At 39.1% G+C, this 20,860-nt stretch overlaps 1 protein-coding gene and 2 long non-coding RNA genes across 6 annotated transcripts; 1 reads left to right on the top strand and 2 right to left on the bottom strand.

Moving 5' to 3' along the window:
* Positions 1 to 1,420: 1,420 nt before the first annotated feature.
* LOC105009302 (piggyBac transposable element-derived protein 4-like) lies at positions 1,421 to 7,325 on the bottom strand. The gene is made up of 2 exons (XM_010868720.4): positions 6,980 to 7,325; positions 1,421 to 5,841 (listed from the first exon to the last, which is right to left on the bottom strand). The coding sequence occupies exons 1-2, from the start codon at positions 7,207 to 7,209 to the stop codon at positions 4,116 to 4,118; spliced, it is 1,956 nt and encodes a 651-aa protein (XP_010867022.2). The 5' UTR covers positions 7,210 to 7,325; the 3' UTR covers positions 1,421 to 4,115.
* Positions 7,326 to 7,999: 674 nt separating this feature from the next.
* LOC117595424 lies at positions 8,000 to 11,273 on the bottom strand. Of its 4 annotated transcripts, none has more exons than XR_004576699.1 (9): positions 11,134 to 11,273; positions 10,094 to 10,138; positions 9,733 to 9,797; positions 9,536 to 9,642; positions 9,339 to 9,378; positions 8,866 to 9,019; positions 8,644 to 8,754; positions 8,406 to 8,503; positions 8,000 to 8,310 (listed from the first exon to the last, which is right to left on the bottom strand). It is a non-coding gene; the product is annotated as an uncharacterized LOC117595424 (long non-coding RNA). The 4 variants fall into 4 exon arrangements; XR_004576697.1 differs by lacking the exon at positions 11,134 to 11,273 and adding an exon at positions 10,238 to 10,348; XR_004576698.1 differs by lacking the exon at positions 10,094 to 10,138.
* Positions 8,728 to 14,444, top strand: LOC114840673. Its single transcript, XR_003782791.2, has 3 exons — positions 8,728 to 8,798; positions 13,908 to 14,011; positions 14,372 to 14,444. It is a non-coding gene; the product is annotated as an uncharacterized LOC114840673 (long non-coding RNA).
* The last annotated feature ends 6,416 nt before the right edge of the window (positions 14,445 to 20,860 follow it).

Here is a 20,860-nt window from a genome sequence, read left to right as displayed (position 1 = left end):
GAAAATCACATGGTATGATTTTTAAATAATTAATTTGCATTTTATTGCATGACAAGTATTTGATCACCTACCAACCAGCAAGAATTCCGGCTCTCACAGACCTGTTAGTTTTTCTTTAAGAAGCCATCCGGTTCTCCACTAACCTGTATTAACTGCACCTGTTTGAACTCGTTACCTGTATAAAAGACACCTGTCCACACACTCAAACAGACTCCAACCTCTCCACAATGGCCAAGACAAGAGAGTTGTGTAAGGATATCAGGGATAAAATTGTAGACCTGCACAAGGCTGGGATGGGCTATAGGACAATAGGCAAACAGCTTGGTGTGAAGGCAAAAACTGTTGGTGCAATTATTAGAAAATGGAAGAAGTTCAAGATGATGGTCAATCTCCCTTGGTCTGGGGCTCCATGCAAGATCTCACCTCGTGGGGCATCAATGATCATGAGGAAGATGAGGGATCAGCCCAGAACTACACGGCAGGACCTGGTCAATGACCTGAAGAGAGCTGGGACCACAATCTCAAAGAAAACCATTAGTAACACACTACGCCGCCGTGGATTAAAATCCTGCAGCGCACACAAGGTCCCCCTGCTCAAGCCAGCGCATGTCCATGCCATCTGAAGTTTGCCAATGACCATCTGGATGATCCAGAGGAGGAAAGGGAGAAGGTCATGTGGTCTGATGAGACAAAAATAGAGCTTTTTGGTCTAAACTCCACTCGCCGTGTTTGGAGGAAGAAGGATGAGTACAACCCCAAAATCACCATCCCAACCGTGAAGCATGGAGGTGGAAACATCATTCTATGGGGAGGATGGATGGGGCCATGTATTGTGAGATCTTGGCCAACAACCTCCTTCCCTCAGTTAGAGCATTGAAGATGGGTTGTGGCTGGGTCTTCCAGCATGACAACGACCCCAAACACACAGCCAGGGCAACTAAGGAGTGGTTCCGTAAGAAGCATCTCAAGGTCCTGGAGTGGCCTAGCCAGTCTCCAGACCTGAACCCAATAGAAAATCTTTGGAGGGAGCTGAAAGTCTGTATTGCCCAGCGACAGCCCCGAAACCTGAAGGATCTGGAGAAGGTCTGTATGGAGGAGTGTGTGTGCAAACCTAGTCAAGAACTACAGGAAACGTATGATCTCTGTAATTGCAAACAAAGGTTTCTGTACCAAATATTAAGTTCTGCTTTTCTGATGTATCAAATACTTATGTTATGTAATAAAATGCAAATTAATTACTTAAAACTCATACAATATGATTTTCTGGATTTTTGTTTTTGATTCCATCACTCACAATTGAAGAGTACCTATGAAAAAATTACAGACTTCTACTTGCTTTGTAAATGGGAAAACCTGCAAAATCGGCAGTGTATCAAATACTTGTTCTCCCCACTGTACTAGCAAAATATACAGCTGTCAATCAAATTCAAAAGCTTTTATTAACTACAGTAGTTACACATTCTTTGTAGCTTAATGATGTAAAGCACATCTTCGATTGCATTTGCAGATGAAGGCAAGAGAACTAGTCTACATTCCCAACAGTTATTAGTGAAGTACAGTATTAGGAAGCATCTTCCCCAAACTATTTTTGGGGTGCAAAACATTCTTGCTGGGAGGCAATGCCCAGGTCTGTATACATGATTGAAGAAATAATACATAAAATGCAACAAGACAATGTAATGCAATAATACAGTACATACTATACATAGAGGACAGGACTAAAATGGAAAACATTTAAGACAACTAAAATGATACAATCCAGATCAAAGTAATACAATAAGAAGTTAAGAGAAATTGAATAAAACCAACAACAGATTAAAACACAGTAAGTGGTCGTTACATAAGTAAAGAGTGGACTTGACAAAAACCAAGGGACAGCCTCAGACTGAACTCAAAGCAAGAGAAAAAAAAGGTGGGTCTTTAAATTTGATAAAAAAATTGTCAATGGTGGACTGGGACTTAATGTGGGATGGGAGACTATTCCAGAGCATAGGAGCAGCAACAAACAAAACGAGGCTAACTCATCCTTCCCGGAGGATGGGTTCTTGTTTCTTCCAAATATACCAATTAGTTTATTTAGAAAGATCAAACTTCCTGCCCATGGCCATGATCTGATGTTTTTATTCCTAATATAATTGTTCTTGTCTCTTATTGACCATTTCCATTACATTCATGTTGAGAGTAGCAGAAGACTGAAATTGATTCATAAAAACCACAATTGGTACATAGAAATTCAGCAAATGCAGGAAATGACATTTCTGACACTCAAAATCTCATCTGGGAGGACCACCAGACCCCCCGACTTTTGTGTCCCCCAGGCTTGTGGCCGCTGGCAATGGTGTCCCTTATTTTTCCACATTCAAGGTGGTAACCCTACTTGTAAACCTGGCCACAAAGATTGCTACTGTACAGTAGCTATATACAGTAGCTAGCTATAGTAATGTAGCTACACCTTGTTTATAACGTAATTATGTAGGTAGTTACAGGTTTAGGTTAGCTTTGAGCAAAATTATTGCAGAAGCGATTTCACACCTAAAACAACCGGACAGCATTGATTATCCAAGAATTACTCCATATACACAATACTATTAATCATGGGATTGTTCCTAGTGAACTATTAATGGCCTTATTCTGAAAAGAAAATCAGGATGTTTGTGAATTAAACTGTCAGTGTCATGTGTTTTTAGAATATATTAACCTATTTAAAGTGTCTTCATGGACAACTCTGGCCCACTTTGGCTGGCTGGAGAGTATTTTCTGTTAGAAAACAAAGTTTCCAGGTACCAATCAACACATATGACTATACTGTAAAGTATGTTTTCTTACAATTTAAATGTAGAAATATTCCCTTATCAAACTTGTGTTCAGGGTGGAAGAGCTACAGCATTATAATGTTAGATCACAGTTGATTGAAATATGACAGTAGTCTGTCTGCTGGTAGTGTTTCACCTGTTTCATGTATTATGTTGTGTTGGGTAGTATTGTAAATATAAGCATGCTCATTCTAATCAATTTCCCTCTGTTCTTGATTTAGGTGTAGTGAACCTCAACAAGATGCCCCGGGCTGTAAGGGAAAAAGTGTCCCATTGGAGACTTTAATTTGCAGAGAGTGGAGACTCTGTGGGATACTCCAGTAACAAGATGCGAGGGGGGTTCTCCAGGTATATTTTACAGACCCCTGATTTCCTGGACAGTGCCCAGAATGTCAATTTTATGGCAGGATAATGGACTATAGTTATACAAGTTGTCTCATTGAGAAAATCTCTTGTTAATGCACATTAAAACATTTTAGAGTTTGATTTGGTGTTGAGCTTGAATGCTTGGGAAAATTTGGCAAATCTATGCAAATAATATGATCATAGTCGATGTACAACTAAAAATTGGTATCGTTTGTTAGTGATTTGAGTAATACTAGTAATAGCTATGCTAATATATTCTAAATGATATTGTTATAATTTAGATGTAGGTTTTACATGTACTGTCTTTAATTGTGTAAGTGGGGCTGCACGATAAAATAAATATTGAATCGCAATTTCATTGAGAAATATTAGCAATTACGGTTGATTTGAGATATTCAAACATAGTGTGCTATTATACTGAATGAAAAATAAAACGTTTAACTACTCATTTAATGCAATAGTGTTTGCCATGTTTGTGTCGTAAAACTTGCGGATGTATGGTGTTCTCGTTTACGTTTTGGAGCTGAAAATCACGCTCAATAAGGAGTGAGTTGGGAAATGATGAAGCAGAGGTATGACTAATTCAGCCCAATCTGCAGGGCTGCAACTGGATGCTCTTGGAGTGACACATGGGTTTTCATTTAATAAGAAAGTGTCACTAACCAAATTCGTAAAGTGAATGTGAAAGTACATATTAGTAGAATTCTGCCTAAACATACATACCAAAATGTAACTGCTATGTGCAATTATGTTGCCAGGACATGCTAAATTCTGGTAGCATTAGAAAGAAGACACCTGGGTGATGATGAGGAAATAATCAGAATATAGACAGGAGTTCTGAATAATAATCGTTCATGGACAAGCTACAACTCAATTACTGATTGTTAAAAACATGGTATTAGTGTTCAATTTACATCCAGTGTGTAAGAGTATCTTTCACTCTCCCCATAGGTTGTGCATGTCGTGGTACTCCTTGAAGCACTCCCTTTCTCCAAGGAAACAAAAAGCGAACTTGCATTTCGGACAGAACATCCGGCATTTAATCTTTGGTTTCTGCCTGACTGTTGTGCAATACTTGCAGTTCATCCTTTTGTCTTTCGGCAAGTGTACAGGATAATGGCGTTTACCTCGAGGGGGGGGTTTTGAGATGGTCGTACCGTTCATATGGGCACCCAATTCAGCTATTTCCAACACCAGCTTCTTTCGGAAGTCCAACTGGGAGAGAGGGGTTTGACCCTTCAATTTGGCCATTTCTTTATGCAGAATAAAAGAATTGACAATAGCAATGTCCAGAAAGTGGTAAAAGAAAGTATTGTACCACCTCATGCACTTGTGTAGGACCTGGTAGTAACCTATCAGAGCATCCGATATGTCAACACCCCCCATGTTAGCATTGTAGTCCTTCACACAAACAGGAATGGGGACATCCTTACAAATTACTGCCCCAGTGGCATGTTTGACCCTTTTTGAAGCACAGTCATTATTGAATGCCTTGTGTAGCGTGGTGAGCATCGTTATTTCTCTAGTGTCCTTCCATTTGACGAAAAGCAACTTGTCGTCCCGGATCCAACGTAAGGTCCCCCTCTTCGCTGTCTTCGGCATGTCGTTTACCTTGGTCTTGGGGAAACCGATTGCGTTCGATCGAATGGTGCCACAAGCCCCTATTTTTTCTTTCAATAGATCTACAAAAAGCATGGGACTTGTGTAAGAATTGTCAACAAAGAGCTTATACCCAGTTCCAAGCAATTTGAAGTCCATCAGCTGCATGACAGAGTCATAACTTAGGCCCTTCCCAGAAGGTGTGATTGCCTTGCCTTCATACACAAAAAAGTTCCATGTGTAAGCAGTGGCTGAATCGGCTAACACAAAAAGTTTGTAGCCCCATTTCGTCGGTTTATTTTTCATACATTGTTTAATGCCAATTCGAGCCTTTGAGGCAACCATTCGCTCATCAATAGAAATATTTTGAGCAGGCTGGAAATACATCTTGCATGCCTCCACAATGTCAAGATACATGGGTTTGATTCTCGCCAGGCAATCATACCCTGGAGTCCCCTTCTTCTGATCATTCTCTCGATCCAGCTGCGGGTCACTCATGTGAAGAGTACGGTTGATGGCCAGAAATCGGTTCTCTGTCATGACGGAAACAGGAAACTCAAAACTAAAGAGTGGGGACTTGCTCCAGTAGTCTACTTGTCTGGAAACCTTGACCAGTCCCATGTAAATCACTAGGGAAACATAGATCAGCATTTCACCCATGGTGACATGTTTCCAGTGCATCTTCCTCCCCTCCTGCTGCCTCTGGTCACCATACTTGTTTGTGTTAGCAACAAGTGTCCCCAGCATAGGTGTGGTGAAGAAAAGCTGGAATAGTTGTAGTGGGCTGTATGTTGCATCATTAACCAGTTGTGGGCCATTCGGTCGTTTTGGTCTAAACCTGAGGGGCTGTGGTTCCCCATCATCCTCCTCAAGGATTGTATGCCATCTGTTCTCAGTTGGTCTGGTTCCACTGCCTGTCCCACTTTTATGTAGAGACTTAGATTTCCCAGTCCCCACACCTCCAGAGGAAATGACAGAGAATGGTGGGCAGGAGCGCTTGCTGGGGAGGGGTGTCTCCCAAACATCATCCTCCAAATCTTCCTCATCTTCCACATATTCCTCTCTGTGGTAAATAAAATAAAGGGACATATTGTTGTTGTAAGATGCACATTATTACAGTTGATAAAGAGATTTTATAATATAGATATTTATATATTTATAAAAAGAATAAACTGTCTGCACAGTGACCCAGAAATGTGAAGCACACACACAGACCAAAGTGTGAAACACAAAAACTACAGCCAGCGGGTATTTGGTGGCCTCTTAAAGATACAAGTCTTAAACTTAGAACAGCAAACAGTGAACCAATATAAAATAGAGAATAACTACTACGTTATTATTTGGGTTTACAACTAAAAGTATATAAAACAGCCAAATGATACAAAAATAAATAGGTTGACTTGGAGAAAAACACCCCCATTAAGGGAAATCAGAATTTTCTGACTATAGAGAAAAATATATATAGAGAGAAAATAATTAGGCAGAATGACATTTATTTTTGCATATGCCTATCTTTTAAATGGAGTGTTCTACAAATGCAATGGCAATGCCTTTTGAAATGGAATTACCATGATTTGTCTCTCCTCAAGCGATTGTGTTGGCATACTGCATTTTGCACAACCTTTGTAAAACGCATGATGAACCGTTCAGAGAGGAGCTGCTTACTGAAGACAATGGCACAGAGCAACAAGTCTATGCAGTTCTACGCAGTCGTTTGGCTCCGACACTGATGTGGAAACTTTACCGTATTATTATTAATTGTGGGGGGAAACGGGACATTTTTGTGTTTCACAGATATGTTATCGAAACCAGAACAATCCCGGGAAAACCGGCACGTCTGGTGACCCTACCCAGTGGCCTTATTTCACTCCCCCAATTAAGAATATTTCCGTATTTTGGTATGTTACGTACAGTGTGCAATTGAAAGGAATTCAGTCTAGATATCAGTATTTATCTAAGTTAACAAAAACGATTTTAACCGTGATATTGCACATTCCAAACAACTTTAGTTACATTTCAGAATATTCTTGTTCGTTTTTGTGGAATTAACTGCTCATTTGAGACGATTCAAAAACATTTGTAGATTTTTTTTAGTAAATATGTCGTCGTTTGGTGAACAACCGGGGGAGTTTCACCTCAAACCACCCTACATAACCTATAATACATTACCTCAGTATAATGTGGGGAAACAATTTACTAACCGATCTATTCGTGGATCCAATCCTTCGAAAAATAAATCTTCTTCACCGGAGTCGAAATCTTCGAAGTCGAAATCGCTCCCTTCGGAGTCGATATCGCCCCCTTCGGAGTCCGACGACATTATCACATCCGAATCCTCCCAGGCGAAATCCTTAGATTTTGTTGCCGTATTTGTAGTACCCTCCACAATATTCTCACCTTTTTCAATCATCGTTTCTCTTGGATCAGCCATGTTTCGTGTAAGAACAGGACAACAGCAGCCATATAACGCACATGAGTAACCTCGTGTCTTCTTCTCCTTCTTGTAATTTGTTGGCGGATCGCAGCCTGAGTTTATCCAGAAAGATCGAGAAGTGGGCGTGGCTCGAACGATTCTGCGCAGTGTTGCACGATGGAAAGGTTCCCGCCGAAGAAGGTCTTTTGAAAAATCCCAATAGGGTCTAACTGCAGCTTGCACCAGTCGCTCACGCCGCGCCCCCCGCTCACGCCGCACCCCCCGCTCAAGCCGCGCCCCCGCTCACACCGCGCCTCTTTGTTTTCTTTGCCTTCAAAATAAAAGCCCCCTTCTTTTTTTGGCTGTACAAAATGTATTTATAATTGTTAATGTTGTATTGAACTGCAAACAACAAAACTATTTAGAAGTAAGCAAAAACACATGACAATAAATAATAAATCTTAATAAGTGGATGTGGATGTAAGTTATGTACTATGTGACAGTACTGTCACATAGTGGGCTGGTCACAAGAGGACTAGAAGGCTCTCTCTGGGTCAAAGCACTGAAAGAAAAATCCTCCACTGCAGTTTACATGTGATTCCTAAGGACTTTATGCTGATCAGTATCTGTACGTAGATGTAGGCCCTTTAATCCTGTGGGTATGGAAAAGTCAGACTGTCTGTATTATTATATTAACAAATGATAAATGTACAGCTCTGGGTAGAAATCATATTGGTGCAATGCATTCAATAAACCGGATCACCAGTTGTACACACGATCTCCCCAGTGTTCAGAAATGGACTCAATATTCAGAGGATTTGAATTTTATTACACATTGAACAGGACGTTATTAAAACCAAAAAAGCATAAAGTAGACTCTCAATAGATGTTAGTTTTAACATTTTTAAAATTATACAAAAAGTTCACCCAAAGGTTGTTTAAACATATGACATCTGTTTTTTGTCAATAACAATTAATTAACAGTCTGTAATAACACTGGAGAATTCAAAATCCAATCCCAAGTTTCCAGCCACAAATTGTCACCGTGGCCTGCAGCTTGAAAAACACCCAGCTGGCTCAGGGTTGTCTGCCAACAGTTAGTATACGTGTCCGTTCTCACTGAAAGAGAAAATAAGTAAATAAATGAAGCAAATACATATTCAATTATTTTTTCCCCCACACCCCTTTGTTACACACAAACACCTTATTTTTACCTATTGCATTTGGCGGCAAAAGTGATCGCCGTAACCTGGATGTGGGTCTTCTGAGTAAACTGCTTCAAGTACACCCCTTTGTCCTGTTCCAACATATCCTGTAAAAGAAAAAGAAAAAACAGAATGATGATTATACTGACCAGTGACCACTAGACTCAGGATGTGGTCTAAGCGTAGTTATGACATCAATACTGAGTGTAATGACAGATTCAAATCCATCCAGTGTTAAGATGTTTACCAGGTGTGCAGTTTTTGAAAAGCATTCCACATTCACTACAGGTGTCCACGGTGTACATGGTGTAGAATTATTTTCTTGAGGACTCAGAAAACCTGCTCCATGTAGCGACACCTGTGAAAAACAAATTATCAATCAAAAGTGAACATTTCCATAAGGTTAGTGAAAACACATGTGAGGTACTCAAGAATTGTATACCACAGCACACTTTATTTAAACACTTACTGTCAAGCCACTGAAAATGTGCCCGTCTCCTGAAGGAGTCAGTGGACACAGTGTCCCTGAAGGTGGTACACACAAGAGCCAATCTTAAGTATGCCTTATCTCCTTCCTGTAGTACCACTTCATTTAGGATTTCAGAAAGCACACACGTTGGTAACTGTAAAATACAGGTCAGGCAAAATCAAGCATAGTAAAGACAACACACTGACTGACTACACTATTGCCTGTACAAATGGCAACAATCATAGCATAGCAGAAATATGAAAATTCACAATTATTGGTGAGAACATCTATCATAACGCATTGCCCTGATATTGATATGACTGTACTAAGGGATGTATAAGCATAAGGTGCTCTATAGTGTGTGTCATGGTGGTAGTCCAATAGTCCAATAGTGCAAGGATAAAGGGAGGTGTTGTGCCATGTTTATTGGCTAATATAGCCAGTAAACAGTGTAAGCAGCAAGTAAACATTACCTCCAATATGATGCACCTGTCATCCTTTTCTAATCGAAACCTTTTGAGGAAAATGATATTATATAAAAAAAAGAAAATTATGTTATAAAAAAAACACAAGGTTGTTTTATATATATAAAACAACCTTACGTTTTTTTTATTGAATTAATCAAGACAGGATAAGGCCACTGGGTGTCCTCGGCCATCATCATGCTCACCTCATGTTCACCTCATGCTGACCTTTGGGACCCTGTATATCGGCTGCAGTGAACCTTGGAGCAATGCTCTGGCCTCATTAGTCCAGTATGCAAACCTCTGTCCATGGCTTTTGAGTAAGATATTAGTAAAATAATAAAAAAAGTAAACTAATGTGGAAGCAATGTATTGTAGGAAGTAACATTTAGAGTTGTCTTACCCGTCAATCTGGAACCGTTCCATTAGACTAATGCACCACCATTTTCAGATGCGTGCCATGTCCCTCTAAAAGAAATAGAATATTTAAGTTGAGTAATGTTCATGTTCAGTCACAAATCACTATTTGTCTGCAAACCATTGGCATGTCAATTACAGCAGAGTACAAAAAGTTATAGAGCCATGTTAAATAGTCCCACAAACAGTTCTTTGATGTGTGGTTAATACTGTAGTGCAAAGTACTTTATAGATCATGCTTAGTTAGACTTCTGGAAATTGTAAACAATTAACCAAAGTCAATGTCATGTTAGGGTGGATTTAAGTTCCTCTTATACTTGCTCCTATGTGAGAAGAACAATACTGACCTCAATGAACCAAAATGGAGCCTCTGTGCTCAGGCTGAGTGCACACTGTAAAGTGTAAAAGGCAAAGATCTGTGAGGTTATATCATTTTCAGATAATAAAAAAAAAACCAAAAACCTTTAATCAGAGACTACAAAGCAATTTACCATCAACATTAAGATGCCACAAGAATTTACAGTAGTTTGATGAGGGAAACCCTGCAACAATTGGGCAAAGTGTTAAATAAGCAATATAAAAGTTTTTGGGTCAAATCAGAAATATAGATATGTGCATCCAGGTACATAAGTTGTTGGATAGATGCACCTCAATGTCTTTGCTAAATTTAGTTGTCCACTGGCCCAGTGCAATGTGATGAGCTAAGTCACTGTCAAAATCAATCAGAAATACAAATTACACACCTTATACTTGTAATAGTATCAGAAAACTGAAGACAATTCATATTACTCGATTCCCTTATATTCAAAATACCACTGTATGCTATTGAAATAGAAGAGTTACAATAGCCACCCACAGGGCTTAAACAAAATAAACTTATATAGCCATTGAACGAGGCTAAACTTTAAAACAGCCTTTGAAAGAGACTTTACTTTCATGCTTATGGAATCCAAATACAAATCATAGTACCCTGTTGCAGACCTGTTGGTTGTGAATTTTGTTATTGGCCAAATCTGGACAATCTGTACCTGCATTTTTGGAGTACTATGAATTCTATAGGATTTCAATACTGAACAAGCCCCAGAACAGGGCTGATTGTTGTCATGTTACGAAACCTAAAGATGGTATGCCAAAACGGTTGCCAAAGCCAAAAATATCATGCGAAGTACCTCACTCAAACTAACACACACACACACACACACTACGCTAGCATACATGTGCATACACATAGGTAATTTTAGCTAACGTTAGCATACTTTTAAAACACCCTTTTAACTATAAGCAATCGTCAACCTGAAATCAATAGCTATCGGTAGTAGCCTAATATTAATTTTAAACAAACCGTAACGGGCTAAATAACTCCATATTGCTATTATCAGTAACTTACCAGGTGCTTCCCGGGAGTTGTTGCCGCCATGACTCAATATGGCAATATGGTCCATCTGCGTCTTGTAAACAAACCGTACATGTCTGAAAGTCGGAAGTTGCGTGCCAGCGGGGGTGCGGCGTGAGCGGGCGCGGCGTGAGCAGGGGGCCTGGCGTGAGCGACTGCTGCAAGCTGCAGTTGGACCCTTCTCAAAAATCCACTGTCTGAACCAAGCGTGGCGCACAAGCCCTGAAAAGTGAAGCCAAAACGTCTCGATCGCCCCCTGGTGAGTGGTCCCAGTATAGGTCATAAACCCCGCCCTCCCCATGTTATTCAAAGGGACGCGAGACCAACTAAACAATTAAATTACCCTTCAAATATATTTTTTCCGAAGCTGGTTTCTGTCATTTACTGTAGTTTGTATCACGCTAATGTAAATTCAAGAGTTTGTTTTTAAAATAAGTTTGTTTTTAGTTAGTTATTTAATGCTCTAAAAACGGTGGTGTGACGTCGTGATTCACAGCTGTGATTGACAGCTATCTGAGCCGAGGAGCCACTGAATCTTCGGAGGACTGAGGAGATTGGAACTTTACATTTAATCTCTAAATTTATATAATTTATATAATATCACACGGACATAATGGGTTGTTCTGCAGTACATTGTGCTAACCGATCTGGCATTTCCAATCGATCTTTGAATTTTTTTCGGTAAGTTAAATTTCCATCACCATCTTCTTCCGCTTATCCGGGGCTGGGCCGCGGGGGCAGCAGTCTAAGCAGGGATGCCCAGACTTCCCTCTCCCCAGACACTTCCTCTAGCTCTTCCGGGGGGACACCGAGGCGTTCCCAGGCCAGCCGGGAAACATAGTCCCTCCAGCGTGTCCTAGGTCTTCCCCGGGGTCTCCTCCCGGTGGGACGGGACCGGAACACCTTCCCAGGAAGGCGTTCCGGAGGCATCCGAAAAAGATGCCCAAGCCACCTCAGATGACCCCTCTCGATGTGGAGGAGCAGCGGCTCTACTCTGAGCTCCTCCCGGGTGACCGAGCTTCTCACCCTTCTCTAAGGGATCGCCCGGCCACCCTGCGGAGAAAGCTCATTTCGGCCGCCTGTATCTGGGATCTTGTCCTTTCGGTCTTGACCCAAAGCTCAAGTAAGTTAAATTTATAGGCTATTTAATTAGTAAATAAATGTAATGGGCTAGCTAACGTTAGCTAAAAGACAACAAGCCTCGTTAATAGCCATGTTAATAGCTAGCAGGTGATCGTTAGCTAGAAGTTACCAATTATTTTTGTATTAGGCCTATTCTAAATTAAGGTTAAACATGATGTAAGTTAGGCAATAATATATCGTCTAGGTTTAACAAGCAAAGGTTGTACTGTACTTGGACTTGCGATTGATTACGGTATGCGCATTCTGCGAGGGAGAGTGAGGGCGGGGCACAGGGGTGGGGCCGTTGATTTCGCGGCTTTACGGCTTTACTTCCTTCTCGCTACTGCGCATAACTACTGCGCAGAACTGGTCCCAAGATCGCTATCTGCGCAGACGCAAGTCCAAGATGTCAGCGCCGTATCAGGACACTGGTGGCTTCATTTTTCACCAATGGAAAAGAGCGAAAGGGCGTCGTCCATTATTTATACAGTCTATGGTCTGAACGAGACAGTCAAACACAATCAACGGTTCTGAAAGATTATATGAAAAGTAAGTTGTACAGGTTTTACCAATTTGCCCTTGTTAAAAAAAAAATCGCTTGCTCTTTTCCCATGTCGTCAGAATCAATGGTGCTCTTTATACTATATGAAATGAGGTGGGGGCGACAGTAACACAAAGTCGACAGTAACACAAACAAAATCAGATTTGGAGCGGGCGAACATATGTACGACACTTTTGAAGAGCTAGCTAGCTAACTAGCTGTGTTACACAGTCAGGTAATTTGTATTAATTATTCACGTTTCTAATTATTTGCAAAAGGTTCAGGCAAGAAACAAATGTGCGGTTTAACCTGAAATAATTTACAGTAAACGCAAGCTCTCAGGTAAAAAATATGTATTTACGAGCGAAGGGGCAAACCCATAGTCTATTGTAGCTAGCTATACTAGAGGTGCAGTACACTATTCGTTCTACGTTTTGCAGTTAGCCAATTTTGGTATTTCATAGGATTTGAGTACGAAGTATTTTAAATACTGAATGGCACGTTTTACCAGTTAACAGTTACAGTTATGAGAGAATGTGATGGAATTATATTTTTCAATGGTTTATGAATTTATTTTATTCAGGAGAATATTGAAGAAAATTGGAACGGAGGAGTTGTGGGCAGTTTTTTGGGAATAGTTTTTTGGGAATATCAACGAAACACTGCCAAAGGTATAGAGGCGTTCCTAGAGTGAGGGAACCTCAACCTTGAGTGATGTTTAGCCTCAACCTTGTTTGTTCTTCAAAATAGTTGCCTAGTCTAGAGGTTTTCATCCTTTTCTTTTCCCGGGATCCCCACCCAAACCAAGATTCAATTCACTCCATATAATTTTCAAGGCAGTATAAACTTTCTTTTTTTTAATATTTACTATTTTTGAGTAGTCTGCAAGCGTTGCTTTGCCACTGTTGTCTACATGTTAGAAGTGTTTCCACTACTAACGTGTCATTCAGACCTAGATAAACCATGACCCACAAACCGTGATACACACCGAACAGTTGGCCCACTGTACCATTGCATCCATAATTTCCATATAACTATGTAACATTGAATGTAAGTTGGTCAATTCATGGCTTTTTAAATAAGATTATCATTTTGAACAATATAGGTGCTGCCCTGAAAGCCTACCCAAAGGCCACCTACCTAGAGGTAGATGAAAAGATTGCAGACACCCTCAAGCATGCACCTGCTCGGCTGAAGAGTAAGAGAAAGGTATGACTGAAAATTACAATAATTATTTTTTAATGGCTCATTGTGTGCTTGTATCAAAAGATATGTTCTAAAGCAGTGGTCAGAAACCTATATTATTGTCTTTTTTAAGAATTGCATTTCTCATGCTTACAATAGCGTGACACAAATGCATGTGATTCACTTGCTGGAGGCTATCACCAAGACACTAAATGAAGAAGCGTTTATTGTTGGGGAACAGGTCTTTCATGTTAAGTTCTGCCGCATGCTCTGTAGTTACAGAAGACATTCAGAATCAGTGTGGAAGACTGCAATACGCAATAATCAAGCCGGTGTACAACTCAACTCCCCCCCCTAAATGTTTGTGTTTTTTCTGGTTTCCAGGAGCAGATTGGACAAGATGTTGAGAAGGAGGGCACAGATGAAGAACCAGCACCTGAATAAATGTGACTTTTTTTAGCAGTACCAACTTTAGTGTGGTAGGATACTTCAGGTATTGTTTAAATAAATTGCTCAAGCATTACCAACAAGTTCAATGATTCAGTCTTTATTCACTGAGGTCAGGGGAGGTTCCAATACATTGTGTACAAACCATACATGCAGAGGACTCCAAATCATTAACTATAGTTTAACATCCTTTCTCATACCATTTCTAGACATTTGTTATAACGTGCTTGGTTCAAAATATTTTGTATTCTCCGATGATTGTGACAACAAAAGAGAAAAAGATTAGGAATAGAATTTCCATTATCGCAGTACTACCCTTTATTATGTTAAGCATTTAGCATTTTTCTCTCCTTATTTCTAAGATTTGTTTTAGGTCTACAATTAAAGTATATTTTAACATGTAAAGATACATGTAAAGACAGATGTGGCTTGTAATATAAAGACTGAGTTTGAGATGTTTGATGCTTTTGTTTCATTAACTTAAAAAATCTTCAGGTAATAATAATGTTCTGAAGACAGGGCCTTTATACAGTTTTGATTTGTTGTATATATGTGGATATATTGCACCAGAAGTACCAGTAACTTTTCTAATCCTGAATGGGCTGTGACATTCAGTACCTTTGTAAAATCTTAAAGGAATGTTACAAATGTCTCAGTTATGTTTCTTGTACTTCCTGAAAACGTCATCCTCATAACGTTACTTACAGTACCAATAGGGGACGTAATCATGTGCACGTTCAGACAACTTTCATAACGTTACTAAAAAACGTAATTAGGCCTTTCAGAGGCCCCCACATTTCTACGTCCTGAATAGATTTGGGACATAACTTTCATAAGCTGACACCACAGGTACGTCCTGAATAGATTTGGGACGTAACTTTCATAAGCTGACACCACAGGTATGTAACCATGACTTAGTGTAGAAAAAAATTACGTTGAGGTCCCGTCCTGGAACGTCATTTTATTAGCTGGGACGTTGAGGTCAAGTCGAGGAACGTAATTGGCAACATCATTTTTAATAATCCTAATTACGTTACTTACAGTACCAATGGGGAACGTAATCATGTGCACGTTCAGGCAACTTTTATAACGTTACTAAATAACGTTATTAGGCCTTTCGGAGGCCCCCACATTTCTACGTCCTGGACAGACTTGGGACGTAACTTTCGTCAGCTGACACCATAGGTACGTACAGGCAACGTTTCACAAGTACGAAACCGTGACTTTGTGGAGACTAAAATAACTTTGAAGTCACGTCCTGGAACATAGTTTTGTTAGCTGGGTTCCTTTTTGGGGTTCTATCATTAAGTTATTCTATAGTTCCAGAATTGTAAAACATATAGGCAAATATAGCATGTATATATATTTTTTAAATGATATGAATTAGGCCTAACTGAAAAGCATCTGTACCACAACCTATGTAATTATTTTTTGACATAGTAAATAATATCTCACAGGTCCTGTCCTGTGTAATGCAAGGTTTATTTCAGAACGTAAATGACTTTTTAACATAATTGGTTAACTAAAGTATGTGATTACTACTGTCAGTCATAGTGGTGAGACATTTGAACATTATACATTTGAACAAAATGAGCATTACTGAATATCTGTTTGTGTGTTTGTGCTCAGTCTAATTTCTTACTGAAATTCAAAGAAAACAAATAGAGGCCTACAACGAAAATGTTGCATATAGTAGGTTGTAAAATTGTTGTGTCTGCCACAGGGTGCTACCTATTCACATGTGAAATAAGGATTAAATTGAGCATGTTCAAAGTGAATCAGATGATTCGTAACTTGGAAGTGGAAGGGAGAAATTGGAAGTGTTAAAACGAACCCGTGTTACAAAAATCCCCGGTCTCCCCTACTACCATACAGCATCTAGGCCTGTGCCTAACTGCAGTAATGGCATAGACCATATAAGTCAGAAAATATACAAATGAAGGGAAATCTCAGGCAGATTTGCAGACCATAACCAATGGCAATACTCAGGAACGCGTTAGCAATTCTTATTATTGAGAGTAAGCATCACAACACATCTTAATTTGCGGTAGCTCAATCGGCTGTTTACACCCACCCAAATAAATGACGCAAATACGTGACGGATAGCTATATGTATCAACGGCAGCAGGTGCCAAATGATACTAGTCATCTGACACTGGCAGCATACTCCTTAGCGCAGAAGGTAGGGCGTCACGCCCGGTTCACATTGTAACATATGTAATTATGGCATACGTTGTTTAGGATTGTGGCAGGTCAAGGCCCAATCCCAAAGTCCCCAATAAACCCTAAGCCCTGGACCCTCGCAGACTAAACTTACATCACCTGGTGCAAGAGACTGCAAGGGCTTAACATGCTATAAATAGTAATGAGACAGCACTTAGCGACTTTATCATGTTACCTTGACGACGCTGAATGTTGCACAATATTGTGGGTTTGGGACTTTTTATCTAATATTTTTAACTTTCTTTGCAGCCAAGGCACTTAGTAGACTGACTGCCTGATTCATATGTCATGCAGGTTCTTGCCCTACAGAGTGGATGAGGGATAATTGTCAATAATAATCTATATTTGTCAATAATGTATTCTTTTTGGTCAAAACAGCATTGTTAAGCAAACAAATCTTGAACAAGCAGGCCACCTATCTTCAGAATAATATACATCATGTTTGAAGTTCCTATGACAAGTATTGAAAAAGATATTGAAGAAATACAGAATTTAACATGCTTCAATTGATTTATTGATTAGTGATAAATCAATAAAGATCTTTTTGACAATATGAAGTGTGGTATAGTGTTAAGCATGTGGATTGATGTTGAAGAGAGTCCATAACAGGCCCGGATTGGCTAATCGGGAGCACTGGGAAAATTCCCGGTGGGCCGGTCTGTTTTTTTTTGGCCGTGAGGGCTGTTGTTGTCATGTCACTGGGTTGAAATATATGGGTTGAATATATTTTACAGCAGCCCCACTCTTTTTATTTATTATTTTACAGCAGCCCCACTCTTTTTATTTATTATTTTACCGCAGCCCCTCTCTTTTTTATTTAATATTTTTTCGCAGAGTGCAGCCTGCAGGTTAATGATGACACACCAGAATGGGCAGGTACAGGTAGGATTGTCATTCAGAAGAATAGTAATGAAGAGCCCTGCTCAATGAAAAATGCCCTGAGATAATTAATGATACCTGATGATTCAGCAATACATTAATGAAACTGACTTGACTTGATTTGAAAGCTTTGTAAAAACGGGATATTTGTTGTGAGAAATAAATGTAAAAAAATTAATTTAGTGTCAGAAACCGAGCCAGGACCCAGTTGTAAAGAGACTACTGCTCTCACTGTGAAAGACACAGGTAAGCTGCTGTTGTACCATAGTGTGTGAATAAGCAAATATCACTGAAAAAATGCTTTTCTTACTTAGTATCTTACTTGTTTCCAGTTCAAATATCTAAATATTCGTAATTCAAGGTACGTTTACTAGACAAGTGAAATGGCATAAGAAATTAAGTCTTGTCTTTGGACAATGACACTGTGATAGATAAAGTTGCAGAGACAAGTGCTCTGCTCAGCCGTTTATTAATGTTTTAGGGTTGTCCATGTTTCCTTGAAGCTAAACTTATGCAGAGGAAAAAGAGATGAAACAATCATTAGAAAGTTATACTGTGAAAAAAAGTCAGATAACAGTACAATACTTGTTTAAATCTTTAACTAATGTTCTCATATTTGTGAAAAATATTTGAAGTTGTAAAGCAACAGTTTCCTTGAAAAAGAGATGATACTGTCATTAGTGCAATACATTTTATTTTAATCTTTATTTTTTATTTTGTTTTATATATTTGTTTTTGTTAGATTTTTTATTCATTTCAATGTTTGGATATTTATGAATACTAATTCTTAAAGAAAATAGATTCTGATACTGTCCTGTTATTTACTGTCCTAATAAATCTTCACTGTGAAGCAAAACTTAGGCTACTGTTTTTGCACTGAATTGGAAATATTTTTCAAAAATACAATGAATTACAAGGCTGTAGAGAACAGTGCGCCTATTGCAGACTTATATTCTGAGGTTTTAATTACATTATTTTAATATAGTCAGTAGTGAACTAAAGTGGGCCGGTCTAAGGCATGAAACTCCAGGGCTGAAAATGAGTCCCAATCCGGCCCTGGTCCATAATAATACTATATTAGTTTTTAGACATTTGGGTGATTACCTGGTTTTTCTCTTTTACCTCGGACCCTAAATGTGGAAGAGAGCCTGAACGGAGGAACGAATGTGAATGTCTGTTGAATCTCGAATATAAAACTGATTTCACCTCGGGTCATCAGGTCTCGTTATGGAAACACATTTTGTCAGACGACATGTGACATTACGGAAATATGGAAACAAGCTTTGGTAGACGACTCAGGTGACGTTATCGAAGCACACATGCTTGAATCTAGATATTTAAAAAATATATATACAAATTTAAATTAATCTTCTCAATCTATTTCCCACAAACAAACTTGTACATTTGAATCACGGACAACAGTGAATTCAATTTTAAGATACTTACGGATCGTATAAAGCAGATTGTTATGTATTTCATGTTCTCCGAAACTCAAAAAGAATGAAATAATCCGGTCTCCCATAATTTTTTTATCCATAATCACTGGTTCTATTGGGTTGAAATAATTATATCCTGTGGAAACACACTGAAAGACAAAGATATTTATGTTTTACAATAAATCAATGCTTTTATTGTTTCCTGTGTAATTATGCATTCCGACTCTTTACACTTCCTACCAGTGCCTTCTAAAGAATATTGGTCATTTCGGTTAACATGAAACCAGGCAAGCCTAGTCCAGCCAACCCGCAATCGAAAGTGTTGCCCTCTTGAGATTCAAACCTGGGACACACATGAAAGGCTGCATCATTAACCACTACACCACAGAGCTGTACATTTGCCGGGTGTCAGTATAGCCTCTTGGGTCTACCCTGAACAAATCTTCTTTTGCAACTGGCCGTTTTAATAGTTAAATTAGCCATTCATGAATTACACTTATACATTTAAACTGACTAACGTTTCTTACTAAGTTCATCTCGACCACAAATAGTGGCTATATATTGCATTTGCCACTGGCCGTTCCTACAGCGTTATAGCCAGTAATAAGCATTACCGGTATCTACTAACTTACTGGAATAGTCATAAGAATTGAGCAATTGCTAGTGAGTCTGCCAAAGCTATTTCATTTCATGGCATAAGAACGTATTTTTTTCATTCATGGCATAACAACATACTTTTTTCTTTCATTCGTGAATGACATTGATATAACACCTATCAATAATGGTGACTAACTTTTATTGTTAACTAACGTTTTAATCAAGTGAAAAGACGAGAGAATTGTGGAATATAAAAAGTCTCAATACTGTATAAACGTAAACAGTTTTATTGCAGCCCACAAATAAAATGTTGTTGCTCTTGTTGAGATAAATGTAGTTTAAATAATGCTGATTTAATAACCATGTATTCTTATGTTTTTGTTTTATTAAATTGTATGCTGCAGCCAGGTTAGGGAAATATGATTGAATACAATAACCATAAAAAGTTTACATTACACTCAGCCACAGTCACTCAGACTTTACACCTGGCTCAGATAGAGAAACAGGATTAAAACCCCACAATTAACATACAAATGAAACTGCCTCCTATACAGCACAAAGAGACCTTCTGTCTCCAGCCCCCTGAGGTTCTAGTCTAGGTTAGGACAATAGAATGTAAATTACTGTAACCTGGTTAAGATTTCACACCTGTATGCAAATAACCTGTTGATCAATGACCGAGAGTGAGAGCACGTCCTTCCTCATTAGATGGCGAAAACCAAGAGATTCGTCCAACATGTCACCATGCCAACGAAGAGCCAACACGGATGGGTTTTACTCACGAGAGTGAAAAGTAACCGCCCCTGTGGCGGGAGTATTAAAACCAATGTTCGATCTTTATTCGGCGCGAATATTTTGTGGAAGCTCGAGGGTTGAGCAAATATTTGACCGCTGCAGTGTATTTCATGTATTTTGACTTATCAATTCTTATTAATAAATGTTTGTGCTAAATTTCAATTTGGAACGGAGCCTCGTCCTTCTTCAGAAACTCTGATACACGTAAAATTCTTAACACTCTCAATAGATTCCAACTTCGATCTTCCACGTTAAAGAAGTATTTAACCACTACACCACGGCATTACGTCTCAGCAGTCGCTAGACTCTATTGAGCATTGTGTTAAACTGACTAACGTTTCTTATTAAGTTTACCTCTACCATAGCGTATATGAACTGTATGGCTTTTGCCACTGGCCATTTTAACAGCTTATTAGCCAGTAATAAGCTTACTAGTATCGATTAACATCCTAGGAATAATCCTAAAAATTTAGCAATTTCTAGCGAGACTGGAGAT

The sequence above is a fragment of the Esox lucius genome, chromosome 13, assembly GCF_011004845.1.
Source record: "Esox lucius isolate fEsoLuc1 chromosome 13, fEsoLuc1.pri, whole genome shotgun sequence".
Lineage (NCBI taxonomy): Eukaryota > Metazoa > Chordata > Actinopteri > Esociformes > Esocidae > Esox > Esox lucius.
Note: the sequence above shows the minus strand (reverse complement) of the source record. Positions and strands in the feature narration are given on the sequence as shown.

Bases quoted from the DNA above. Each gene is read 5' to 3' on its own strand.
- LOC105009302 (XM_010868720.4), bottom strand. From the start codon at position 7,209: ATGGCTGATCCAAGAGAAACGATGATTGAAAAAGGTGAGAATATTGTG. The intron at 5,842-6,979 runs GTTAGTAAATTG...TATTTACCACAG, and splicing joins TTGGATCCACGAATAGATCG to AGAGGAATATGTGGAAGATG.